The 27,937-nt window shown below is 44.5% G+C and overlaps 1 protein-coding gene across 2 annotated transcripts in view; it reads right to left on the bottom strand.

The window, feature by feature from the left end:
- Window positions 1-362: 362 nt before the first annotated feature.
- Window positions 363-27,937, bottom strand: part of Uaca (uveal autoantigen with coiled-coil domains and ankyrin repeats) — a 91,070-nt gene continuing 63,495 nt past the window's right edge. Inside the window, exons 8-19 of one of the 2 annotated variants that reach the window (XM_036194245.1) lie at window positions 25,000-25,181; window positions 23,626-23,663; window positions 20,647-20,715; window positions 18,576-18,683; window positions 16,985-17,017; window positions 15,975-16,073; window positions 13,334-13,370; window positions 12,020-12,072; window positions 7,160-9,877; window positions 5,523-5,675; window positions 4,001-4,066; window positions 363-631 (exon numbers count right to left, since the gene is read on the bottom strand). In XM_036194245.1, coding sequence (XP_036050138.1) covers window positions 560-631; window positions 4,001-4,066; window positions 5,523-5,675; window positions 7,160-9,877; window positions 12,020-12,072; window positions 13,334-13,370; window positions 15,975-16,073; window positions 16,985-17,017; window positions 18,576-18,683; window positions 20,647-20,715; window positions 23,626-23,663; window positions 25,000-25,181 — 3,628 coding nt within the window. In that variant the 3' untranslated portion in view covers window positions 363-559. The remainder of the gene's footprint in view (window positions 632-4,000; window positions 4,067-5,522; window positions 5,676-7,159; window positions 9,878-12,019; window positions 12,073-13,333; window positions 13,371-15,974; window positions 16,074-16,984; window positions 17,018-18,575; window positions 18,684-20,646; window positions 20,716-23,625; window positions 23,664-24,999; window positions 25,182-27,937) is intronic. The other variant, XM_036194246.1, reaches the window with a different exon arrangement.

Below are 27,937 nucleotides of genomic sequence, written 5' to 3'. Positions count from 1 at the left end.
CTCCTCAGTGCTGGGATTACAGGTGCACACTGCTGTGCCTGGGGGTGGGAACTGGGTCCTGGGGATTGAACTCAGGTCCTCATGCTTGCCTGGTAGGCACTTTACTGACTAAGCCGTCTCCTCACCTCTGCAAGGCCTTTTGATCCACTTAAAAGTAGCTATCAGCTAAATTAATTTCCCCAAATCAATCTTTGAGTGCTTCTTTTAGCCTAACCCCCTTTTCATATGGACCCCTTCAAACGGCTCACATTTTATTAGGGACTCAACCACTTTTCAGATGTAATTTTAAAAAGTATAAACAGAAAAGATGTAGTTGAAGCAAGGCAAGGTGCATGCCATTTGCCACCATGTGAAATGAATGTACACAAAATCTAAGGTTTGAATGGACAGAAAAACTCAGTAACATGCCTGTTTCATAAAAAAATAAAATAAAATAAAACTCAACAACAGAACAAAATATATTTTATTTTACTGATACTATCAGAGTAAGGCCCAAAAGAGCCATGGAGCTGCTCCCAGAATGCAAAGCACCAGCAGGCCAGGCCCCGGTCAGCTGACGCTAGCACACAAGACCTTGCCGCATCTGTATGATCTGCAGTAAGGCCGCCTGAACGTCCTCATCCATGTGGCCCTGGAGAGAAGGGAGAGGGAGAAACAGCATGTGTCATGTCTGTTGAACTCTGAAGGGGAAGCCTTTGTCCTAGGGCACATCTGGCTGTGTTTCCCAGGTGAACTCTCACTATGGTAAGGGTATACAGCAATGGTTTCTGCAGAGTAGAGCTGTACACACTAGAAACAGAGTGAACTACAAGCGTGTGTATGCGTGTACATGTGCACCCTCAAACATTCTCTGCCTTCTATACAGAGGCAGTCTGTCTTGACACCAGAGCTTGCCATTTGCCTGGTGAGTCTTCCTTGCCCCAGGGATCCATCCTGACAGCTGGGTTTGGAGGCTTGCTGACATACCCACTCAGCATTTCTGGGGCTGGAGATCTGAACTCCGGTCCTCAAGCTTGCATGAAAAGGGCTTTGTCCACTCAGCCACCTCCCTGCCCTGCCCCTTTGTGGATGATAATCCCCATCCTTAGGGTTTTACAATAGCAAGGTGACACGTCTCTGCAGCTTGCCTTTTCACCCAGTGTCACAGCAGGCTTTGTCCAGAGACAGTTAACTGTTCATTGTTGTATGTAATATCCCACTATGCTGACATTCCATTTCTTTGCCTCTTCCCTAATGTCAGACATTTAAGACACACACTCACTCACTCTGTCTGTCTGTCTCTCTCTATGTCTCTGTCTCTCTCTCTATGTCTCTGTCTCTGTCTCTCTCTTTATATAGCCAGACACTTGGAGAAGAAATGGCTGGCTCAAAAGGTAGGTTTAGTACTGGGTATATCGTGAACAACAATAAATAATGCCAGCACTCAGGAAGTGGAGGCAGGAGGATCAGGAATTTAAGGGCAGCCTGGGCTATATGAGACCTGACTCAAAAAACCAAACCACCGCCACCATCACCACCACAACAAAACAGTCCAATGTTGATTTTTCAAGGTACTACAAACTTTTCCTCTACTAGAAATAACAATTTACACTCCCACCCAACAGAATGTAAAAGACTCCATCTTCCAAACATGTGGCTGACACTATAGCTAAAAGTACCTCCTCTTATACATTGGCATCTCCCCTGTTGCAAAGTTGAGTGTATGAGTCATATATATATATATATATATATATATATATATATATATATATATATATATATATATATATTTTTTTTTTTTCCCCCTAGAGCTGAGGACCAAACCCAGGGCCTTCCTTGCGCTTGCTAGGCAAGTGCTCTACCACTGAGCTAAATCTGCAACCCAGTCATTTATATTTTAAAGGAAACAATTTAAAAATTTTAAAGTAGGGGCTGGAGAGATGGCTGAGTGTGTAAGAATGGTTGCTGTGCAAATGGGAGGTTCTGGGTTTGAATCCCCAGCACCCACATAAAAACCCTGGGCAAGGCTATACGTGCCTATAACTGCAGCATTTTGAGGTGGAGATGGGTGGATCGCAAGAGTTCTCTGGTTGACCAGCCTCGCTCAAACAGTGAGCTCCAGGTTCAGTGAGAGGCAATAAGACAGAGTACAAAGTAATAAAGACACTCAGTGTCCTATTCGGCATCCATATGTACCTGCACACTCACATGTGTGCAACCACACACACTCTTTAAAGTAGCAGGGTTAAACAGATGCAAGTCTGTGCTAGGCTTACATGCTTCTCCTTTCTTGTTTTTTTTATTAATTTACTACTGGAACATCTCAACAGGTGTTGGAAGGACGCAACCATGAACAAAAAAAGTTTTGCCTCCCAAATCTGTTTTTACAGTGGCAGCAGCGTGTTTCAATTTCAAACGTGAGCCACAGTTGACTAAACTGGATCCATAGTTAACTGTATGATGCCAGACAGGGGGACAACCTCAGATGTCAGCTGCTGCTGGTCCTTTATTAGGACCAGCAGAACATCACTACAGGCTTCAGAGAAAGGTCCTTGAAGTTGTCTTTTTTTTTTTTTTTTTTTTTTTTGCTCTGCCCTCTCTGGCCAAGACCAGGATGTTTCTCATCCTTTCTAATACCGAGTTCTCTCTCTCTCTCTCTCTCTCTCTCTCTCTCTCTCTCTCTCTCTCTCTCTCTCTCTGTATGTGTGTGTATGGGGGTGCACACAAGTGCATGCACATTGGGTGTCTTGCTCTATCACTCCAACACTGCCTTATTCCCTTGAACCAGGGTCCCTCCCTGAACCCAGAGCTAGGCAGGTGGCAGCCCCAGTGATCCCCGTCCCCACCACCCTGGGAGTTGGGGTTATAGGCACTTGGGCAGCCATGCTTGTCTCTTTACATGGATCCAAACCCAGTTCCCCATGCTTGTCTCTTTACATGGATCCAAACCCAGTTCCCCATGCTTGTCTCTTTACATGGATCCGAACCCAGTTCCCCATGCTTGACCAGCAAGTGCATTTACCCACTGAGCCAATTCTCCAGCCTACTCTGTGCTTCTCTAATTCCCCTCATAAATGTTCCCTCCAGCCCTGCAGAAAGAGCAGACTGTTGACTCTAAGAGTTTGATGTCAGAGGGTACGTTTACTATTTAATTAAGTTCTCTTTGAAAAAAAAAAAAATGTTTCCGTGAAGTTTGCTCTCAGCACCCATCTCCCCCCTTCCTCTCTTTATTTATTTATTTTTTTACAGAACAGTGTGGCCTAACACTTTTCAAATCCAAATAATCCCTATCATCCCTCACCCGTCACGCCACCATTTGTCTCTTGCAGTACATCTTCCTGAGCAGTCTATTCTGAGAACTCGGGAGGCGCTATTCACATGACTGCCACAGAGCAGTAACAGCCCCTTTCACGGCCTAACCATTTTCTTAGCGTGAATTTTTTTTTTAAGGCTTTCTCAGGACACCACTAAAGAACAGGATTTACAATCTTTCGCTTCACCAAGTTTAAAGCTCCATAAATAAATATCAATTATCTCATATCGGACCAATTTTCCTTAATTATTACAATTCTATGCATGCACCCTTTGTCCTTTTCAGACTAAGTTTTTTTTCTACTTCAAAGACCCCCCCCCACACACACACACCACCAGGAAACATATGCGGTCCCCCTACTCTCCCTCTTCCCGATGACAGCCACGTGCGATGTCAAGGCACTATCCCAGCTAGCGACACTGTTAACGTGAGCTGCCATCGTGTGTTGCCAAACTGTCTAGAAGATGAGTGACAGGCAGATGGAGACAACACTAAATTTAAGATGTTGTGTTGCTCTGTAGCTTTGTAAATTGTTCTGGGAGATAGGCAAGCCATGATTAAAAGAAACACAATTATTTTTAAATAAGCATATGGGCTAGAGCAACTTCAAATGTCAATTACCTTCATGTAAGTTTATTCAAAAACTAAAACCAGCACTTTACTTTTCTCCAACGTGAACAGTCTTTCCGAAGACACAGCAGTGCTTACCTGTGCAGCGCTGAGAAGGTGTGTCCGGTAGATAGCAATGACTTCCTGGTGCTGTCTGTCAGCATCCTAGAACCATGGGAAGGCAGACAGATGAGAACACCAGCACCCACATCTGCAAGCCCAGGAGGCTTGTGGCAATCTGGCCCGAGACCTCCTGCTGCAGACTGGCAGATTATTAAAGGGCTCCTGCCACTCTTAGAACAAACCACAGATGCTGAATTACTTATGATGGAGCTAGTGTAAGATTTTCCCATAATGCATAGGAATCCCAAGTTACAGGGGATTGCTGCCTCAGTTTACCTCTACTCCTATGAACTTACGTTTCAGGCCATTCAAAAGCTTCCCATCTTGTTTCCCTTGTCCCCTTTGTCGTGAGCTAGCTCTTCCCTTTCATCAGTGTTGGCTCAAAGACCCCAGGGGTTGCCTCCTTATATGAGAGAGAATCCAAACTTCTCCACTTGGCCTTCCAAGTCCTCCACAACTCAGTCTCAAGTAGTAAAAGCCGAGTCTTTTTCATATTTATTTTTTATTTTGTGTGTGTGTGCGCATGCGGGGGTGGGGGTGTCAGAGCCCACAGAGGCCAGAGGCATCAGATCCCCTGGAGCTGGAGTATGCGTTGTTGTAAGCTGCTCCACTCAAGGTGGGTACTGGGAACTAAACTTGAGTCCTCTGCAAGAGCAGACAGAATATGCTTCTAACTTTCTAACTGCTCGAGCTCAGTCTTTAAAAAAACTGCGTTGGCGTTATTATTCTTATTATTACTATTGTTTGAGTGTGGGAGGAGGAGAGGAGAATATGAAGGAGAATGTGGGCACACATGGAGGTAGTGGACAGCTCCGAGGAGCAGTTCTCTCCTCCACCTTGACTGCGTTCCTCAGGGTTGTGGGCTTGTGCACCGAGTATGGTTACTGCTGAGCCACACCCCCATTCTCTGCTCTAGGACGCCAGCTGCTTACGGGCATGAGCTGCCGCTCCCTAGCAGGCCCGCCCTTGGTCACTCTCTGCTCATGGCGGCTAGATTCCACCTCAGCGGGTCTTCTCACACTATTGTCGTGGCCTGGAAGAGCCTCCACCTTCCTTTCACCCATCAAAATGCTTTACAATTCAGGCCTACTTCTTCCTTCTTCTTTGGAACCAGTTCCTAATTGACTGCTGGGCTTTCCTGCCTGGGAACGAGCTGTTTGAATGTGTTCCAGACCTCATGTGTTAGTAATGGTTCCCAGGCATCAGTGCCCATAGGGACGAGGCAATTGGCTCTAATGCTGATAGTGACATCAAGAATGGGGTCCTCAGGAGAGCTGAGTCTGGCCTCTCCCACTCCTGTTCTCCTGTGTGATAGCTGGGACACAGCCGGAAGGTCCGGGCCACACCAGATGCAGCACTATCATACCATAAGTAATGATAACATTAAGCAAAGATTACACACTTGAGTGTGAAGTCAGCTACACAGAAGCTCCACGCACAGACACACCCACACTCACTCACTCAGCCGACCCCGCCCCTCAGTGCCCTGGACACTCACAGCCAGCTGCTGCTGCAGATCCCTCACTCGGTGCTGCAGGGTGTCCACCAGCTGGCTCTGCCGCTTGGTGGGGCTGCCGCTGGTGTAGGTGAGCTGGGAGAGGCCGTTGAGTGCCTGCTTTAGTCTTTCCACATCATTCAGAAGTTCAGTTATCTTTGGAGAGACAGAGAGAGGTTATAGGAAAATGTGCCATCATTTCCGATGGACATCTCCGCCCATCGAGACCAGCAGCAGGTCTGATGCTGCCGAGCCTTTACCAACAGAGCACACAGCATACTATCCTTACAATTTCTTGGACTGAATTCCTTTCAGTAAATTTCTTCCGAGGGCAACACCAAATTGAGAATAAACATCATGCACACCCAAAGACTGGATCATGAAGTTAGTGTCCTGTGAGGATGAAAGGGCCTCGGAGGCCTGTGAACTATCATCCGGGTGGTGCTTTGAACACTGGAAAGGGGTTTTATTAGCTGGAGCATGAAAAGTAAAAGAGCTTGGCTCATGCACACACAGAATTAACTTTTTCTTCCTATCAAAGGCTGTATTATTTATTCAAACAGTCTTTAAAAGATTTATCTCTGTGTGTGTGAGAAAGAGAGAGAGAGAGAGAGAGTGTGTGTGCAGTGCCCATAGACACCAGCAGATGGCATCATTTCCCCTAGAGCTGGAATTTCAGGGGATTGTAAGCTGCCCAACATTGGTGCTAAGTCTTCTGGAAGAGCAGCCAACAAGTGCTCCTAATTGCTTAGCCATCTACACAGTCCCAGGAGTTGTACTCTTTACTAACTGGCAATGTGTGTAAGTAGATGCAGGCATTAGCTATCACAATGATATGCTGCTGCATCCTAACGACTTCGCACATAAGCTGAGTGGATTTAAATGCTGGATCTTATGGGGAGACGTGCTGCTGAGGAGGGCTGGATATGAGCCTGCTTTTACTCATTCCTATTTCCCCAGCGGGTAGAGGCCATTTCATAACTGCTTAGTGAATGCATTAAGCTGTGATCAGTCTTCATATTTCATCTCCATGGTACAAAACAGACATCTACTGGTTTCAAAAATATTATTACATAGCTAATTCTGCAAAATTGGACCATAAGGAAGAAAACCAAGAGGGAAGGATAAATTATAAATCTCGCTTCTAAAATGTTTTAATTTAATGAATGGCAAAGCTAAAATAAAGCCTGCAATTCTGGAGGAACTGTGGAGCACAGGTTAGACCGGGCCACTGTGGACTTCAGGGTAAAGATGGAGTGTGACAGGACACAGCACACCACAAAAAGGACCAAACATCCCAGGCGGTACAGGTGAGTAGAGAGGAGTATCTGGATATTCCTGGTGACCTTGACTTCCGGAAGCCAGGATCCACTAGATTCTGACTCATCACTACAAGGAAGTGAACCTTACTCTCTCCTTTTCCTTCAGCTGTCAGCAGAGGGAACAGAAATTAGAAAACCTTTGGTTTTTGTGCTTTTTCAATTTAGAGTTTGACACACCCATAGTCAATTGGAAGGGTCATGCTTAACTAACGGTCTTGTGGGCGTGTCTGTGGGGCACTATGCTAAGGAGTCACATTCCACCACACAGCCCTACACCAGGGTTTCCTCCTCACAGCCACCCATCTGCGCCATGCCTACCTTATTATCCTTCGCTTCGATCTGCTGGGCAGACTCCTGGATCCTCTGCTGTAGCTCCATGATTGTCATCAGGGACTTGTCACACCTCTCCTTCTGGTCCTTGATCTCCTGCTCGATGTTGAGATGAAGCAGTTCCTTCGAGTCTTGGGCAGAGAACTTCTCCTCACACACCTGGTCGTACTTCCTGTTCAGGCTGGCCAGTTTGTCATTTAAGGTGGAGATCTGGGTCTCCAAATCGTTCTTTGTGGCTTTATATTTCGACATATCGACAACCTCTCTGGTCTCTAAATTCCTCAGGGCCTGCTTGGTATTCTGAACTTCGGTCTGGAGCTTGGAGACTTCCTTGGTTTTGTTCTGGCTTTCTTCTTCCTTCTCTCTCAGGCTGGCCTTCATGAGTCCCACCTCTTTCTCGAAGGCTTCCTTCACCTGCAGATGATCAGCCAGGGGCACGGAGGAGTTCTTCTGATTCTCCAGCAGCTGCTGGAGCTTGCTCACCGTCTGCTGCTCTTTCTCCAGACACCTCTGTTTACCCCTCAGTTCTTCCCTTAAGCGCTCGATTGTGCTGTTGAGAGATGTTGTTAGGGCCTCCACCTGCTCCAGCGGGACGGGCTGTTTTTGCAGGAGTTTCTGGGCTGCGAGCACCTCGGAGGCTTGCTGGGCCCTCTCTTCTGCCAGCTTCTCCTTCTCGCTCTTCACGTCCGTGTACTTTTGGGACAGGTCCTTCAGCTGTCTGTTGAGCTCTTCGGTTTTCCCGCTGAGCGCTCTTTCCGTTTCCCTGGCCTCCTCCACCAGAGCGTGCTTACCCTTCAGCTCTTCCTGAAGGGCAGCAAGGTCCTGCCTCAGCTGCTCGCTCTCTTGCTTGCTCTTCCTGACCTCTTCGTCCCGGACGCGACACTGGTGCGTCTGCTCTGACAACTGCTCCCTCAGTCCTTTCTCTGTGGCCTTGAACTTGCGTTCACACTCTTCCAAGCGGGTGAGGGGAGCGTATTTCAGCTTGATGCATTCCTGGATGGTGTCAAGCTCCTTTTTCTGGGCCTTGATTTCAGCATGCAGTGTAAGGATCTCTTCCTGGCCTCGGCGGTAGTCGGCCAGGATGGCAGTGTTAGCGTCCTGTGCCTCCTTCAGGCTCTGACTCACAGTGCTCATCTTTCTTGAGTGCTCTTCCAAGCTCACGTAGTCTGCCTTCATTTGATTCTGAACATTCTCCAGGTTCCTTCTCAATACTTCATTCTCATCTCGTAGTTTTGAAAATTCCTGGCTCATGTCGTCAAACCTTTTCTTCGCATCAAGTAAGGCTCTGTTGGTTTTCTCCAACGAGCTGTTCAGTGCGGCCTTTACCTCCTCGTGGGTTTTGGCGGGCACATACTGGCTACTCAGAGTCTTTTTCAAACTAGTGTTTTCAGACATGAGTACACGCGTTTTCTCCTGATCCTCAGCACATTTTTTATTAAGTTCAGACAGCTGCTTTTTGAGTTCTGCAATATTGGATTTCAGGCCCATTAGCTCCTTTTCATGTTTTTCGGGAGCTACAAACACAGCTTCCAGGCAGCTGACATTCTTAGTCAGCCGATCTCTCTCCACCAGCAGTCTCTCCGCTTCCAGCTTCTTCTCCGTGTACCTCTGTGTTAGGTCCGAAAGCTTCTTATTCAGATCCCCCACGCTGACATCATGGGACTTCTTCATCTCCTCGCTGACCTTTAAAGGCACGTAGCACGTCTCCATCTCCACTGTGAGGCTGTGCACCTGCTGGCTCAGACGCCTGTTGTCCCCGTGGACTCTCTCCACTTCTTTCTGTAGCGTCTGGTTTTTGAGGGTTAGCTCTGTGACCTTCTTCCCCAGCTCCCCTGACTTCTGCTCCAACCTGCTCTTGAGCTGCTCATGTTCCTCTGGTCTGACGTGCTGGGCGAGCTTGGCCTTGGCACTCTCCAGCTCCCTCTTCAGCTGTCGAATTTCGCCCAGAGCGTTTTCGTAGTCCCGCCCCACCTCCGCTAGCCTTTTCACTTTCTCATTGACTTCACTGGACAACGAGCTCTTCATGCTTTCAAATTTCTCCGCGGGGATGCAAAGGGCCAGCTTGGCCAGCAGCTCTTTCTGCTGGCCCTCCAGCTCCGCGACCCTCCGCCCCTTCTTCTCCCTCTCGAGCTCACACGTGCCGCACTCCTTCTGTAGCCTCTTGTTCTCCTCCACCAGCCTGCCTCCGTCTCTCTTCAGCTCCTCCACCAGCATCTCGCTCTGTTTGACTTGGCTCCTCAGCTTTCCCACCTCTGCCGAAGCACTTTCGTACATGGCCTGCGCATCCTTCAGCTGCTCCTTCAGCTGCTCGGTGACGCGCTGGCTCCCTATGGCCGCTTCACTGGTCAGGTGCTCTTTCAGGGCCAGGAAGTGAGCCTGCATTTGCTTGACCTTCCCTTCAGATTCGTACATCCTCTTCTGCACGTCCTTGAGGGCATCTTCCAGCTGCTTGACCTGCTCGTCCGAGTCCTCCCTGACCCTCTCGCACTCCAGAGCCAAGGCCTTGCACTCGGCCACCTTGTGGGCCAGGTCGTTTTGGAGCTTCAGTCGGTCTTGCTTGGCCGACTCACAGAAAGTTCGCATGGCTTCTAACTCTTTCTTTAAAATCTCATTTTCTGAGTATGAGGTCTGACTGGGTAAGGAGAGCTCCAGAGGTCTCAACATGGACCTGCTTTGCAGATGGGTGGGTACCCCTGGGGATGTACACTGCAAATAAAAACAGACATCAATCATGGAGCCTAAAGACGACACTGCAGTGACTGCTGTTTTAGACCATCCACATTGCCAGTCAAAGGGCTTTCAAACTAGTAAGATGGGAGAGATGGGTGTGGGAAAAAACAAAGATTCAATTTTATAAGAAGAAAAACAGTTCTGGGTAGGATTTCCTCAAAACATTTAAAACAGTGAGAATTTTTCGGTAAATTTCTAAAGAAAATAGCTGTGACCCCTGGGCTCACTTTCCTTCCAATGCAGCCTGTCTGCATTACATAAGCACACCAGTCTAGGAAAACATGCTTACTATTCATTCCATTATGCTATCTGCTCAGACTTCCGGTTCTAAAACAAACCATCAGAACCCCCAACGAAGTACTGAATCTTAAATATGTAAATAATTTCATAGAATTATAGATTATTAAACTGCTATTTACTTGTTGTTTACTTGTTTTGTGAGGCACACATATATGAGGGTCAGAGGACAAATTGTGAGAATCACTTCTCCCCTTCCACAATGTGGGTCCCAAGGTTTGAACTCAGGTCATCAGGCTTGCAGGCAGATGCCTTTACCAGCTAAGCCACCTGGCTGATGCATTACACGTTATTAAATTTCTAATAAAATAAATGTGACATCTGAGCACTTTCACTGTAAATTTTAAAAACTCCACCAAAATAAGCCCACCTTGCATGAAAATTGTCAGGGAAATGTCAACCAAGTAAACAACAAAAAAGGCATGTATTTCCTTCTAGCAAGAAGATAAATAGAAATTTTAGCACATAATCTCAATATAAAACTTGAGGGATACCTGTTCCCTTGATTAATTAATGTTGACCAAAAAAAAAAAAAAAAGTATAATTGAACTTCTAAGAGAGATAGTTCAACTATCAGGGCATATAATCATGAAAGACTCAATATAAATATTTTTACATTTCTAGTGTAGCAACAATGGTCTTCATAAAAGTACTAGTTCATCAATAAATGGGCCATGAGGACATCCTATTATTTCAATGGGCAGAATGTTTTGTTTTAAGCTATTTGGGTAAATTAAAACGGCTTTGATCTTTTCCAAGAGAAAGAAATTACCAGTATAGAATACTTTACCAGCCTTGGCCTGCTTCTAGACTAGCTTTCAATTGCTCAATTATCTTTGGACTAACACTAATATAATTTGCCAAGAAATTATGTATACAGAGTCACAACTTTCATGCTATCATACATTATTACAATCAAATATTTCTCTAGTCTTCCCAAACACTGGGGACCCTACCTACTGCCCTCACTGAAGACTCATAGATCTCCATAATCCTTTCATTTTTATTCTTTTCTTGAGACAGAGTCTCAGTAGCAGAGGCTAGCCTCAAAAAAACCCTCTGCATTTGACCTTTGATTTCTGCTCAACCTGCCTCCCCACTCCCAAGTGTGGAGCTCAAAGACATGTGTCAGTACACCAGGTTTCCACAGTGCTGGGGATGGGACCCAGGGCTTCATACATGCCAGACATAAAGGTAAGAAATTAGCCAATATTCTACCTCTTGGAAATTCTATTTTGAAGTCAATCTTCAAAACAGAGGATAAATATTTAACTGTAAAGAACAAATACATTTCAATGCCCAACTACTACTTTTGAGTGATTCACACCTGTGCCCTCCTACATGGCACATGGAAATGCCAACACTCCTGGTGGAGGCTGAAGGTCAGAGGACAGGGCAGAAAGTCTGACCTCTTGCTTAAGCCACTGACACCACAAACTCTCTAGAGGACCCCAGTAACAGCAATAGGTACTTTTATTAAACCTGTAAAAGCAAGGCCAACTTTGACCATGAAAACCTTACTCAGTGCCAACATACTTAGTAGATATACACTTTATTGTCTTCATTTTAGACAGACCCAAATGTTTTCTTTCTAAAAAAATTTGTTGTTGGTGGTGGTTTGTTTGTTGTTGTTGGTTTTTTTTTTGTTTTTTTGTTTTGGTTTTGGTTTTGTTTTCTTTTTCTTTTTATACAGGGTCTCACTATGTTCCAGGCTGGCTATGTAGACCAGGTCGGCCTTGAACTCCCAGAGATTCACCCGCAAAGGCGAGCGCCACCGTATCTGGCCCCTTTAGTTAGGTTGTTAAGTAACTGAAGTCTCACCTGAGCGTCGGAGGGGTACATCTGACCTTGTTTATGAGGCATGTCTTCTTTTCCTAAGTGAAACCAATAAATGATATTTTAAATATTCGTGCCAAAGTTGGCTTTGTGTGGGCTCAATACGTATAATTTCTCGCCCTTTATTACATAATCGAAACAAAAGCAGTACAATATAAAGCTATTCTTGTTCTTAAGCAGCCATCTTTTTTCCATATTATTTCTGTTCGTAAAAGGAAAGCACCTATATATAGTGTGTGCACAGCAGGTACTGAGGGTGGTTTTCTGAAAGACATAAGACTTTCTGGAGAGATGGCTCAGTAGGCAGGAGCACTTCCTTCTCTTCCAGAGGACATGAGTTCAGTCCCCAACACTCACATCAAGTGGCTCCCAACCACCTGTCACTCCAGCTCCAGGGGATCTGATGCCCATTTTTTTTTTTTTTTTTTTTTTTTGCCTCTGTGGGCATACTTACCCACACAGAGACACATATTTTAAAATAAAATAAATACTTTAAAAAAAGAAATTTGAGCCAGGCAGTGGTGGCACACGCCTTTAATCCCAGCACTCAGGAGTTCTCTGTGAGTTCAAGGCCAGCCTGGGCTACAGAGTGAGTTCCAGGAAAGGCACAAAGCTACACAGAGAAACCCTGTCTCCAAAAACCAAAAACCAAAACAAAACAAAAAAAGAAATTTGTAAGACTGTTAGGTTAAATAGGCTATAGGATTACTATAAAATATATAATCAGTCAAATTTATAGGTTAACATTACTGTTAATCTTAGCTAGAGAAGCAAAAAGATAGGTTTTCTAGAGAAACTATCAAACTAGGGAGTAAAAAGAGGAGATGAATTATGGGTAATCCCAAAATAATAAATAAGTAATTGCTTATGAACATGTGAAATACTTATTTGCAATGAGATCAATTTCTCCCCATCAGAAAACTACATTTGTTTCTTTCCATTAAAATAATAATAATAAATCCTGAGTTGGAGAGATGGCTTAGTGGCATAAAGAACTGGCTGCTTTTCCAGAGGATCTAGGTTCGATTCCCAGTACCCCATGGCTGTTCATAACCATCTGTAACTTCATCTCCAGGGACTACTCCAAGCTCTCTTCTGGTCTCCTGGGCACTGCATGCAGGCCTCTGTGCCTGCCCCATTTCACTTTAGAGGCCGAGTGCGCATCTGAGCCAACCTCTCCATCTGCTGGGGTGTAACATTGGAGACAGGCTGATGACACTGGGCAGTAGCAGCGCCGTGTATGGGGAGGTACAGCCTACAGGCAGAGCCATCCCTGTTTGCCCATGTGTTCACACTTACGGTTACTGGAGTAACTTCCGGGGACTGAGTGTTCACCCTGAAATGAGAAGTGTGAATTAAAATGTTTTAGGTGTACATGGTCCTAATTTGTCAAGTGTTCTTCTTTAGTTCTAAAGGGTCCCATCCTTGAAAACACCTTTGGATCCGCCTTGCTCCTCTGGAGTGTTGCTGCACCTGTGTCTGGAAAGGACAGAGTGCTAGCCACAGTCAGGTCAGTGGGAGCATGCTAACAAACCCAAGTGCAGGGCTTTGAACACAGGAGAATGAAACCCTGATGCCTCCCTTTTGCTCGTGCTGCATCTGGGAGGGAAGGAAGTGGCCACGGTCACAGCAAGGACTCACTTCCATTCCCACAGCTGACTGACTCCGGGGTGCTGGAACCCCTCCTTTTCAGAGCTGTTGCGATGCAGATGACTGTTGTTGCAAAGTCACAAGGCTGCATCTGGCAGAATGACATCAGTGAGGACAAGGCAGGGGGACGCTTCAGATATCTTGGGTTCAAGCACACTTGGGTCGTCCCTTTTCCCAAGTGAGGATGTCCACAGACTAGTGCAGAGGAGAAAATGTTATACTCCCAGGGTCAGGCAGTGTCAGCTCCAACAGCTCAAGGCCAACCGTCAGCTCGGGAGGCAGAGCAAACACAGCCCAGTATTTGACACCTAAGTAAATGACACGGCATTTCACAGTTCAACTCACCTCCATGTCAGTGCCCCAGATGCAGGGCGAAGGACATGTGAGCATAGGTGAGCTGTTCATGCTACACAGGATTTAGTACTGAAGCCTATAATCATCTACTATGTGGACTTACATCCCCCCATCTGGGGGAGGACACAATACATACAGGAGTTCAAAAAAACTTAACTTGGTTTTCTTATCTCTTAACTTCTAGATTATGTGTGATGTCCAATAGAAGGTAAGTGCCAAGGAAATAGCTAGTGTATGGAATTACTTTGGGAAAAATAACAAGAAGAAACGCGCCTATACATGTCCAATAGAGAAATTTCCCCATTATTTTTTATTTATTGTCCTTTAATTTATGGATGCAGAGTTCAGGAACACGGATATGGAGATTTACTGTAAATGATGAGTCCTGGATTAAATGACTAATTTCATAAGTACATGTACATAGGCCCTGGGATTTTCTTTTTGCCTAAAAAATTCTGCCTGTATAAAAATTCATCACAATGAGCATGCACTGACTGAGGAAAATTTCCCCACTGTCCTGATGGGAAAGTGACTAAACATATAGCATGGTCGCACCCACTGAAGGAGGAAATAACACAGATTATGATAGGAAACAGAAGACCTTGGCCAGGTGCTCCTTAACACTAAGAGTACACTACCCACTTTTACCTTAACTACAATTTTTATTTAAAAAATAAATTAACATAGCAGTTAGGAGCACTCACTGCTCTTCCAGAGGGTCCAGCTTTGGTTCCCAGAACCCACATGGCAGCTCACAACTGTGTGTAGCTCCAGTCCCAGGAAACCCAATGCTCTCTTCTGGCCTCTGTGGGCCCCTGGTATGTGGTGCACAGGCATGCAGGCAGGTAAAACACCCATATATATAAAGTACAATTTTTATAAAAAGTACCTACTGGTTTGAGAGAAGAAAATTAAGTTAATTTCCTATAGTTTATCACAGCCTTATTGAAAGTCCTAACTTGACAAAATTGTCTAAGGCTACAGAAAAACATGATTTTCTAAGACATCCTGAATCTACCTCCTAGAATTGAAAAAAACAATAGCATCCAAACCTCAGGTGTCAGGCTCTGATGAACACATGAGCAACCCTAGGGAGTGAGAAGCTGGAAGATGCCTGGTTCAAGCCCTGCTCTGTCATTTCCCATACATGAGCGAGCCCCTTATGGGGAAAACCTCTGTCCTATAACCCTCTAAGTACAGACAGAAATGAAGCCTTCCTGTGGGGATTCCATGTGTGTCGATGCACACATGTTACACAGAGCAGAGCCTCCCTATAGCCAGGGCTTTGAAAACATGCCTACTGCTTGATTTCACAACCAACCTTACAATGTGAAGAAAAACAGAAGGTGATATTGTCAGCTCATTCTTAAGCTTATGAAGCTGTCTTTCTAATAACCTTCCAAGGCATTCACAAATCTCAAACACTTGTCCTAAATTTTAAATTTTACTGAAGTATCCCAATATTACCTGTGCCATGCAATGACCTTCCACATGTGCACATCTGTCTAATCACAACCCAGATCTAAATAGAGAAGTCTGCAGCAGCCTGGGAGCATCTTCATGCTTGACTGCACCGATTTCACCCTACCCTTCCTGGGAGCGTCGGGTGCCGCTGCTCACTTACATGGCACTTTCCTGTTTTTACAGTCACACCACTGTAAGTTCCCAGGTTAAAACAATATATAAGGTGTTGAAAAAGTACAAATAAACACTGAAGAAGGTTAGGGAAGAGAGTCTGCTAAAAGTCACCTCCACACTCTCACCTGGCCTACAGAGTCCAGGCAGTTAGGGAAAGCCACCTCAGCTCTGCCACAAACTCAGGGACGGTAAGTAAAGAGTGGATTTATAACTCAAGTTCAGTTATGACACCGGGCCCCTTTCTCACTACCCACTGTAAAGAAGAAGAAGAAAAGGAAATAATTTAATCTTTCTGTACCTCGAAGTATTTAAATCTGTTCTTCAGAGCCTCAATGGTTCTTAAGCTTTCTTCATGTTGCTTTTCTTTAGCTGCCAAAAGGGACTTCAGTTTTTCTCTCTGAAATGGGAAGGAAAAATAAATTTATTGGCCCTGTGTTTGAGACTGGGTAAACATTTGCTTTGAAAATGTGAACTGGAATTATGCTGGCGACTGGCTGGAAGGATTCTTCAATCTGGTGGATTTTAACTATTAGCAGAACTTCTAATCTATAGAAATATACCAATAAAATACAGCTCTACAAACAATATTGTTAAAACATTTGAAATTTCATTGTTTTAAATCTGTGTTTCCAGACATCTTCTTTATAATTAGAATTGATTGTTTCCTTAACAAGTTTCATGAAAACTACATCCAAAACAGTCTTCCAGCCGCACACAGCTTCTGTTTTCCCTTTAAAATTTTTACTTTAGTAATTAAGATGTTGCTGCAAAAGCATGCAGATGATGGAGCTGGAAAGATGGCTCAGAGGTTAAGAGTACTGGCTGCTCTTCCAGTGTTCCTGCATTCAATTCCCAGCAACCATATGGTGGCTCACAACCATCTATAATGAGAACTGGTGCCCTCTCCTGGCCTGCATGCATATATGCAGACAGAACACTATATACATAATACATCTTTTAAAAAATGCAGATGAATTATGCTGTTCTATAAGCCAGACCCAAAGGCTACACTATGTAGAGTTCCATATGTAAAGTCTATACTATGTAAAGTCTATAAGTAAAATGTCTGTATGTAAAGTTCTATGTGCAAAGTCCTATATACATAAAGTCCATATTACGTAGAGGTCTATGTATAATATCTATATATAAAGTCTATACTATTCAAGTTCTATATATAAAGTCTATACTATATAGAGTCCAGAAACAGAATGTTCATGTCCACCTTGATCAGGACTTAAATCTTCACTTTAGTACCACCCTCCATTTACAAGATATCTATAGGCTTTAAAATAAAACGTAGCACCCTACCTCACTTTCCAGATCATCGGCAACCATTACTTCCTACAGGTAAGAAGAAGAAATGCATCTTAGCTCTTGAAAGTTTTCCTTAAAGAGCATGAGCCTAGGAAATATCTTGAGAATGAGTGGTATATGTCTTTAGGAATGGGGACAAGGATGACATGTTCCTGGGCACCATGTCTGCCCTGTGAGCTGTCATTCATCCTACGCACTAATGGCAAAAACATTTTTGATTCTTGAGTCAAGGGTCTCCCGACTCACATGTTCTTCCTCCTCCATCAATCATCTTCAGTCCTGTGGATTCCCATCCTCTCTTCTCTTTCTGGGATACCTATTAACTCAGAGGCTGATGCTCTATCTGTTCTCCTGTCTCCTGTCACACTTGCCAAGTCCATACCTTTCCTGAGATTGTGGGACATTTTTCCAGTTTTATTTTTGGAATCAGAATGTTCCTTCTTTAAAACATGCTATTTTTAACTCATAGATAAAACATCCTCTTGTCTTGTGGACAGTGGACAGTGTGGGGTTTTATTTTGGGATGTCCTTTCCCTGCACAATCCACTGCTTCCGTGATTCTCCAGTGTCTTCTTGGTACCCACATCCTGGGGCTGAGGCTCTTTTCGGATATCTGACACTTAGGTTTTCCCTCAAATTCAAGAATGAGTGAAGAACGCAGGAGCTGTACACCTGAGTGTGACAGAGTGCCCCCAATGCAGGGTGATGCAATTGGGCTGCCAGCTAAGGGCTCCTCAGTTCAGTATCTAAAGTCCACTGCAAGAGTGGGAACCATTACCCCTGAAAGCATCACTTGAGACTTCACCATGACAACTCATCCTGGATAAGACATGCACTCAAAGAGCAACTCAGCTAAACTGGACTACAAGTATTTCCCCCTTCCTCCTAAGAATAATGACTTACGGATATTTCTTACATTTGAAATTTCTTACACGTCCATTTGAAAAAGGATTTTATTTTTAATTATGTGCACTTTTGTGTGTTTGTGTGAGCACATGTGTACTTGGGTGCAGGTGCCTGTGTAGATCAGAAGAGGATGTTAGATCCCCTGGAGCTAGAGTTACAGGTGGTTGTAGGCAGCTGGGTGTGGGTGCTGAGAACCAAACCCAGGCCCTCTGCCAAAGCAGCACATGCTCGACCTGCTAAGCCACCTCTCTGGCCCATACATCCAACTTTGTACACACCAGAGGATGCACCAACATGTCACTGCTTCTGTGATTCTGCTTGCGACAATGCCCCCGAACTACCTCCTCATCCCATCTGGCTTTCTTTCAAAACTCAACAAAGCGTGATCTCCCACAAGAAGGTCTCTCAGGGGCAGCAGCCCATGGTGCTCTGTCCTCTCATCTGCATGCCCACTGTCAGCCTGCCAACTGTCTGATGCTACTTCATAGGTGTAACACTGAATGTCTGAAGTGGAGAGATTGGCCCCAATAAGATTTCGACACCTAGCAAGAGCCACCACCCAACTGTCCCTCCTCAGTACCGGGACGTGAGAGACAGGCCACAGGCAAAGACTGATGGTGGGTGGTGGTTACAGGCACTAAAGTAGCTTTGGATTTCTTTTGTAATGCAGACTCTTTACCTCATTTAGCTGTAACTGTAGGCCATTGACTTTATCCAGGAGTATTCTTTGCTCTTGCTGAATTTTCCTTAACCTCTCTCTCAAATCTTCATTTTCAATCTCTAGGTCCTTTAATAATTAAAAAATAATAATAAAGCAACTTAACAGAGCATTGACATAGGAAGACTTTAAAAGTACACTGCTATCACATATGGATGTACAACAAGAAAACAGTTTTAAGTATAAATGATACAAATTTTTGTGTTGGTGGGGGCTGAAGAGATGGCTTAGCAGTTGAGTGTTTTCTGTTCATGCAGAGGGCTTGAATTAGGTTCCAGCATCCATGTTGAGTAGACACCATCTGCAACTCCAGATCCAGGGGATCTGAGATCTGGTCTACACACACACACACACACACACACACACACACACACACACACACGCATACACATACAAAATAAATAAAATAAAAAACAATTTTTTTTTCTTTTTTTTAGTGTTCTGTGCATTTTGTTTTGTTGGCTGCTGGGTTGCAAGCCCAGGGCCCTGCACATGCCCTGCTACAAGCCACATCCCTCGCTTACAATATAATAGTTTCAACAATGTCCCCATGATTGAGAAATCTAAAAGCCAACAGTAATATCACTGCTGTAATAGCTGAGGAGTACAAGCAAAACAAGAGCACACAACTGTCACTGTGGTGAATGAAAAACAGAAGCAACCCACGGAAACCAAGCAACAGCATGGTGTGTACTATCAGCTTCCGCTGAAGAATCCCCCTTATAAGAACATCCAGTTCTTTCCCTAAGCTCATACTTCTACGGTGGCTCTAATAAACATTATAATCTCCTCTATGAGGGCTCAGTTCACATGTTTTAAGTTTTTAGTTTTCAGAGCCTGTGGGTTTAGCTCAGCAGTAGAGCGCTTGCCTAGCAAGCGCGCAAGGCTCTGGGTTAAGGCCCTGGGTAAGATCCTCAGCTCAAAACAAACAAAGTTTTTAGTTTTCGTGTGTGTGTGTGGGGGGGGGGGGGCACACATTCCCCACCCCCAGAGTGCAGTCCCCCCAGAGGTCAGAAGAGGGCGCTGGATCCCCAAGAGCTGGAGGTACAGGAAGTTGTGAGCCTCCTTTCATGGGTGCTGAGATCTGAACTCAGTTTACCTGCAAAAGCATTATGTGCTCTTAACCTCTAGACCATCTCTTCACCCACTCCCAAAGTCCCTTTTTGGAGACAGGACCTCCCTCGGTAGCCCAGGCTGCCCTTGAGCTCACGACAATCTTAGTGCCCCAGCCTCTCGAATGCTGGGAATACAGGCATACGACACCACACCCGGCTATAGTTTGCTTTCTCAATGCTACACAACAAAGTGAAAATCCAAACCAAATGCTCTCACTCTGTCCTGCCGAAAACAACTGTTCCGTTTAGTTCAATCAAGGCAATCAATTAGGTTCTTTGTCCAGTAGAAGCCCCGGACTAATTCCTCCTGATAACGCTATCCAACATGAAGTGAAAGGCAGTTAGTTGGGTGGAACTGTTTTTCTCAACCAAAGCAAAAACTACTCTAAGTTCAGGCTTTATTTCCTTGACATCAGTGGCTCTCACTTTCATCACCATAATTTTCTAAAATGAACATAAATGTATGGTTTATATGACAATGGCATATTAAATCATACATATTTGTTTTCAGTGTCATAGGATTGAATTATGTAACATTCATAAGAAAAGTCAATTCCTAAGGAAGAGACTGTTGAGAAGCCGGCCGCAGACCACAGTGAAGTTTCCTAATGCCCTACCTCTCACCCTCATCTTGCTTGTTCTCTTCCTCCCACTACAGACAACATTCCGATCATTTTCCTTCTTGAATTACATTTACTTATTTAGCTTTATTTATTTAATTTGGGGAGAGAGAGAACACCAAGGCACATGTGTGGAGGTCACTTGTGAAGGTGGGTTTTCTCGTTCCACCACTCAGGACCCAGGGATTGAACTCTGGCACCACGCTTGGCGGCAAGCTCCTGTGTGTGCTGAGCCCTCTCGTGGGCCCTGCGATACTGTGTAAGGCAGGTAACACACGCTTGCTTTTCCCTTCTTACCTGAAAGCTGTGATGCTCCCTCGGATTTGACTTCAGGTTTCCTTCATCTTGAGTGTGTGGCAAGTTCCGCTTTGGTAAAACATTAAGAAAACACAGGTTAGGGTGTGTGAAGTTTGGACAGAAAAGTGTATTTTCTCTTAAGGCAGTGGTTCTCAACCAACCTGACACAGCCATATTATTTTTGTTGATACTTCATAACTGGAATTTTGCTACTGTGTGAATTGTAATGTAAACATCTGATATGCAATCCCTGCGAACAGGCAGTTCAACCCCCAGGTTGAGAACCATATCTTGACGGGTACCACGCCTATTGGTGGCTTTCAGTTCATCCCATGTTACATTCCCCCGTCCCCACCACAAGGTGGCAGTGTTCCCACTTAAAAGCCACAAATGGAACACTTCGGAGATACTGACGTTAAGCAAATCAGAATTGTAGACTTCTACTAAGGATGCATCTTAACTAAAGACACAAACGTTTAAAATGGAAAATACGTAAGAGGCACAGAACAAAAATGGCATTCTATAAATCGCCACCCACCACCCAGAAGAAGAAACCCATTTAAAAACGTTGGTGAAGAGAGGAAATCATGCTGACAGACAGACAGTGTGGGCTCCTTCACTTTCCTGAGCATGCTTGGAACAAAACCTCAAGCAGCCAGTGACGGGACAGGGTGAAGGGACAGGCAGACAACGGTGCAGCCCAGCTGACAAAGGACTCCACACAACCAGGCTGGGTGTGCGTCTGCTTTTGTATACCTGCTGCTTTGAAACTCTATTCCAGCTTAGAGATTGGCTCTAACAAAGACAAGGGAGGGGTGGACAAGAGGGCCACTAATCTCCCTTACTGTCCCCACGTCTTCAAACAGGCACAATGGCTAGTCCAGGGAGCGACTTCTCTGCTCTTGGACTGGTTTCATGGTTTTAAAGCTGCAGGTTCAATTCTCCAAGGTGTTTTTGGTTTGGTTTGGTTTTGTGTTTTATACTACTGGTTTGAGTTTTGGTTGATTGGGTTTTAAACCATCATAGGTCTGGCTGCAGAATGAGAAGGCAGGGTTCCATTACAGAGGCATCATAGCCATAATTTGGTCTGCACTATTTTCCCAACGTCATTCATCAAATGCCAGCTGACATCTCTCCATTCACTCCATTTGCCCATCTCTTCCTCCTTCCCTTCCTACCTCACATCGTCTACTCTCACCTTGCCAGGCTCACACACACTACATCATCCCTTAAGACTCAGGACCTCCCAAGCACCTCTGGCTCCGGGGGGAAGTGGGGGAAGGGGAGCTGCACACTGACTGGGGACTTCCATCCTGCCTTCTGCTGACAAGATACATCCAAAGTCCTGACCACGCAAGAGCCTTCTTCACCTGGCTCCTGGCCTCTTCACATCTGTGCACACCCCTGCAGTCACATTGTCACCCTCCGCAGGGGCTTGGGACTTCCCCAAAGACACTTCCCTCACAGCCCTGCTCTTCGCATCCTTATCCCTCCGCCGCACAGGTCTGCCCTGATGCTGTGTCCTCCTCTGCTTACTGTGCCCCTCTGTCACTAAGCAGAGCACTCCACGAGGACACTCAGAATGGCAACTGGCACCCTATACGCAGTCAAGCGAGCCAGTCTGCCTTTGACCACTACATCTGGGCTCTCTGGCACTAGACACTCGTCTCTCAGCAAAGAACAAATCCAATCCACAAATGATCTCTACAAATATATTCAATAAATCAAGGAAATGTGGGATTTGGAGCCATTTGTGTTACTGCTCCCAGCAAAGTATTGATTGACTCCTTGCATCCACTTAGATGATTCCTCCATCACGGACAAAGTTTCATTTCCATACTGATAACCAATAGCACTTTATTTTCAATAGATGTGCATTTCAGAACTCCACTCTTCAGCTCATCTGGGGAACAGGGAAGAAGGAAAGCAGCTTCTCCAGACAGAAACATCTACAGACAAGACCCACGCATGGGTGGGCACTGAGAACGTTCTGATGGAGTGACTAGAAGCCGTGTGGCAGCTGCGGCATGGCCTTCAGATGGCGGGGAGGTACAGGGATGATGCGATGAACATGGAAGATGCTAGCAAAAAAGTACCTGGTTCCTTCCTCCTCAGCGTGTGGGAGTGGCCAGACTCCCCCAGCAGAACAAAGTGGGGGCCCTGGAAGGGAGCAGCCAGCAGAAGAAGAGGGGAGCTGCCAGTACTAGCTTTGGAGCCACGTGTCGTGAACCAAACCCCACTCTAACTTGGAGAGATGAGAAGACCAGGTTAAGGCTTTCACTCAAACTGGGACACCAAGAGGGGGTTGGGGTCACGGGAGAGTTGTTAAAATTAGAACCAAGTAAAGTGTTCTGTGTATCATGCTTTTTTTTTTTTTTTAAATTAGCCAAGCCCTCAATTGAATGCAGACAGAAAAGACACTAAAAAGAAAGGAAACCTTTAACAGTGGTGTAGAAAGCACAGCATATAACCAGTTTTGAGCTGTTTCAGCAGGGTAGGTTAGTACATGCCTGCTATCCCAGCATTCAGGGGAGGCCGAAATAGGAGAACAGCATGACCAAGGACGGCCTGGGCTACACAGGAAGATGCTTATGCTTGTCTCCAAACACAAAAACAAGTCCACTGTTTCCTTCATTTCTCATTTCATTGGAAAAATCTTCTATAGCAGTATAATCGGCTCTGTTGTTAAGGCTAAAATCCCTTGAAGATTCCCAATAAGGATGTTCAAGGCCCCATTTAGGACACGACGTCCTACTGGAAACCTTCACTGTAATTAAAATCCCTTGTCTCAAGCTGAGGGACACAGTATTTTTAACAGGACCTCATGCCCTGAGACCTACTCCCTAGGCATTGACTACCTGAGGCAGATAACATTTGGTTAAACTCAAAACGCTCATGTGGAACCACTATCTAGTTTTAAGGAAGACATTAGTTAAAGGGTACAATAAGATAGTTTTTCAAATTAAAATAAAAGCACACCTGTTGCAAAGATGGTCCTTTCCTCCAAAGTTCTCTCCCTAAGAATTTAAAGAAAAAAAATCCATGAGACAGTGCATAACTCAGGCAAAAGGCATTCCCCAACTGTACCACTGAGACAACATCCAATTTTCCTTTACAACTTTAATTTTCCTTTAAAGCTTGCTACTTTTTAGTTTTCTCCCAAAACATATGTTTAAAACAATAGTGAATTAGCAAAGATTTTTTTAAAGGATGATATTCAAATAAATAGAAAGGTAATTATCAACCCATGCAAAATTTTAAATAAATATGCATATCCTATAATTCAATAATTCAAATGATAGGCAATGACCTTTCAATATATATATATATATGATGTGTGGGGTGGGTACCTGCACACAGTGCTCACAGTGGCCACCAGATCCCCTGGAACAGGAGTCACAGACAGTTGTGAGCCACCCAATTGGGTGCCAGTAACTGAACTCAGGTCATACAGAAGAACAGCAAGTGCTCTTAACCACTGAGCCAACCCTCCAGCCCTCCAGGGACTGGTCTAGGTGATTATAAAATATGTAAAAATACTTACACACACACCAGTAAAAAACTAAATAACTTAAGCACCACCTATCAAAAGCTGCTTTGTTAGGTTAAATTTAAATAAATGGAATTCTGCACATCAATAAAAAGTATACTACAAAAATATTTAAGCAGGAACAGTCTTCCAAATGCATTACATAAGAAAGCTAGGGGCCAGTTCAGAACCAAGGTGGCCTACATGTCACTTTACAGCTGGTAGCCCACAACCGCTGTTAACTCCAGCACCAGGGGATCTGACACCCTTATCTGGCCTCCGTGGGCAACTGTCCTAGTGTACATACCTCCCCACCTCCTAGACACAGATATATACACATAAATTTTAAAGAAATTAAAACAAAACAAAACAACCTTAGGATCTCAATGGGGCCAGCCTGGTCTACATAAGTTTCACAGTGGCCAAGACTGTATCTCAAAGCAAAGAAATAAAAATCTTGGTAAGCATAAACGTTGCTCACCCCACTCCTTCTTATTAAAACATTAGCATGGGCAGTTTTCATGTGTCCGTTACAATGTAAGTAGGACATTCCTGCTGCCTCTTCTTCCTCAGTTCATCCACAGTGATCAGGGGGAAGCTGAGGAATCAGACAATAGTGTGGCCCCCAGCTGCCTTGAAACAGTTCGGCTCCCAGCACCACATGGCAGCTCACAACTGCTCTGCCTCTGGGGATCTTACGCCCTCCTCTGGCCTCCACAGATAACTACACTCACATGCACAGACCAGTACCCAGACACACATAATTCAAAATAAAACTTGAAAACATTTAAAAAATGATGTCCCTTATAGAAACCTGCCGGCACCTTTGTTGGTGTTTTCTGACGCTGCCTTCAATAGGTTCAGAATGTCCAGATTGTCACCAATTCTCGCATAGTAAGAACTGTCGTGGCCAAGGGCATCCAGCAATGTCACATCGGCACCATTTTTAACAAGGACTTCTACAGCATCTCTGCAACCATATTCACAGCCCAGCATGAGAGCTGTCCTGAAAGCATATCGGAAAATCAAGACCTTGTGGAAATTCCATAGAATATTCCAGAAGTACCTTGCTAGGAAAAGGGGCAGTTCCAACCTGAAGAAGCTATATTTCATATGGATTCAGATATTATTACTTTATATTTTTGTATTTTTACTCATTACATTTCTAAAACAAACAAAAATCCTGTGGCTTTGTGTTTAGTAGCAGAGAGAAAAATCTCACCTCTTTTTGCTGCTGTTGGTCAGCCTCCAACTCACTGTGCAGCGGAGAATGATCCTGAACTGAGCCTGCTGCCTCCACCCCAGTGCTGGGCTTACATGCATGTACACCACACCTGCCCTCCCATCCTCTTATACACTTTAACTATGTCAACCACTAAATTAACCTAGTTTAGTCCAGTTCTTCAGTGTCCTATAAATAATTTCTTCCTAACTATAGTTGTTGCCCAATCTGCTCAAAGCCCAACTGTTCAAACGCTTCTGGGGAACTAACCCATGTCACAGGAACTTTCCCTACAAATCCCTCCCCTAGAGGAGGAAAGAGGATTCTGCTCTTAATGTCCTGTTTGAGGGAGCCCAGCTGGACATAGCCCAGCATGCACAAGCCCTGTGTTTGATCCCCAGTACCAGTAGACAAATCAGTATATGCCTGTGATCCCAGCACCCAGGAAATAGGACCTGAGGATCAAAAGACCAAGGTCATCCTTAGTTTCATGGCAAGTGTGAGGCGAGCCTGGGATACATGAGACCCAGTCTTAAGCAAGTTAAGTAAGCAAATAAAACAAAGGTGCTAGGAGAAAGACCCTTGCTACTTCACATGCAGCCATTTCAGAAGCACACCCTCACTAATCATGGACCTCTTTATCCTCTATCCACCATCACCACAAGAGCATCACAGACTATGTCCACAAAGAACAGTCATGTGACTGGGGAGTAGTGGCACACACCTTTAATCTCAGCACTCAGGAGGGAGAGGCAGACAGATCTCTCTGAGTTCGAGGCCAGCCTGGTCTACAGGACAGCCAAAGCCACACAGAGGAAACCCTGCCTCAAAGAACCAAAAAGAACAGTCATGTGGCAATACAACTAAGTTCTCAGGGAGAGTCAGTAGGCTCCTGGAAACCATCTTGTCAAATCTACGCTTACCACTGAGGAACTGATGTTTAACAAAATTCTGACTCATCCTACATCTAATAAAATGACTCATCCTCTAGCTAATAAAATGACTTATCCTATATCTACCAAAGCAATTGATCCTACACCTCATGAAAAGACTAATCCTATACCCACTAAAGTGACTGGTCCTATATCCACTAATGAAACTGATCCCATGTCCAATCAAGTGACTTATCTCTCCAATAGTGACTTACCCCATCTCCACTGGCTAACTTGTCCTCTATATGACACCTGCTTCAACTGTGAATATTGGATATCCTTGTCTTGTTTGTCTACACACACTCTCTTCTGTAGCCATGCCCCCTCCATGGTTGCTGCCATAAATGTCTATACATAAGAGATAGTTTTCTTAGACTAAAAAAAAATGCTAGATTAAAAAAATGCTAAAGATAAAACAAGAGGAAAACTTAAATAGTGTCAAAAACTGTATTTCTAAAACCATCCACTATCAAGCTTATACAAATATGCAGTACCTTACCTCACTTAGGGGTGGATTTCCAATAAAAGCAAAGTGCTTTGAGAGATGTAAGATAGATAAAAATATCGAGCATTATAATGGGGTCAGTGTGGTTGCCCTTCTTGAATCCTAAATTTAACTTTCAAACCAAATCTCCTAGTCATTCTTGGAGTCAGAGTGTAATGTCTGCAGAAATGCTACTTTCTCGATCACACTGGTGACTTACTTAAGAATGGCCTTCTCTGAAATATGTGAAAATAAAGAGGACAAGTCAATGGGAGGGCTGGGAGCCATGGCAGAGTGTGATCAATATACAACATGTGCTTGTATGAAGAGCCCTTGTGTACACATGAATTCCATGTGCAAGGAACACCAGGAGAATTTTAGGAAATACTTCAAAAAGAAATACCTGAATAATAAAAATTTAAGGCAAAAACTCTGACACCTAAATACGATTTAGGATGCATGTCTAGAAGAATAAAATTAAGTAAAAGGGTATTTGTGAGTAATTACAAAACCTCAGAAATTTTGGTTATAAAATATTATAATAAATAAAATAATTGGGGGAATTAGTTCTTTGTCCACAGAGACTTAGTGACCAAAATCATCATAATTCTAGTGTAAGCAAGCATTGTGACATAACAGATCAAGAAATGAGACAACTATGGATAGAAATTACAAGCCCATGTCAACTGTTAAATACAGAAGTATCAATGAAGGGACCTTGTCCTGGTCAGCTTTGATTGACAACTGAGCCAACCTAGAGAAATTTGAGAACAGAAGCCTCAGTTGAGAAATTACCTAGACCAGACTGGCCTGCTGGCATATCTGTGGGGGATTTTTTTGATTATTAAATAATGTACAAGGGCCAAGTCCACTGTGGGCGCCACCAGCCCTAGGCAGGTGGTTTGGCCTGTGTATAAAAACTGGCTGAGCACATGCCTGATTGTCAGCCAGCCAGCGCAGTTCCCCCACAGTCTCTGCTTCAAGTCCTGCTTGTGTTCCTGGCTTGGATTCCCTCGGTGACAAATCTATAATCTATATAATCTGTCCTGTCAACTACAGTGAATCCATTCCTCCCTCCCCGGAGTGGCTTTTTCGTCAGAGTGCTCTATCACAGAACAGAAAGG

Source organism: Onychomys torridus, chromosome 7 (genome assembly GCF_903995425.1).
Source record: "Onychomys torridus chromosome 7, mOncTor1.1, whole genome shotgun sequence".
Taxonomy (NCBI): Eukaryota; Metazoa; Chordata; class Mammalia; order Rodentia; family Cricetidae; genus Onychomys; species Onychomys torridus.
Note: the sequence above shows the minus strand (reverse complement) of the source record. Positions and strands in the feature narration are given on the sequence as shown.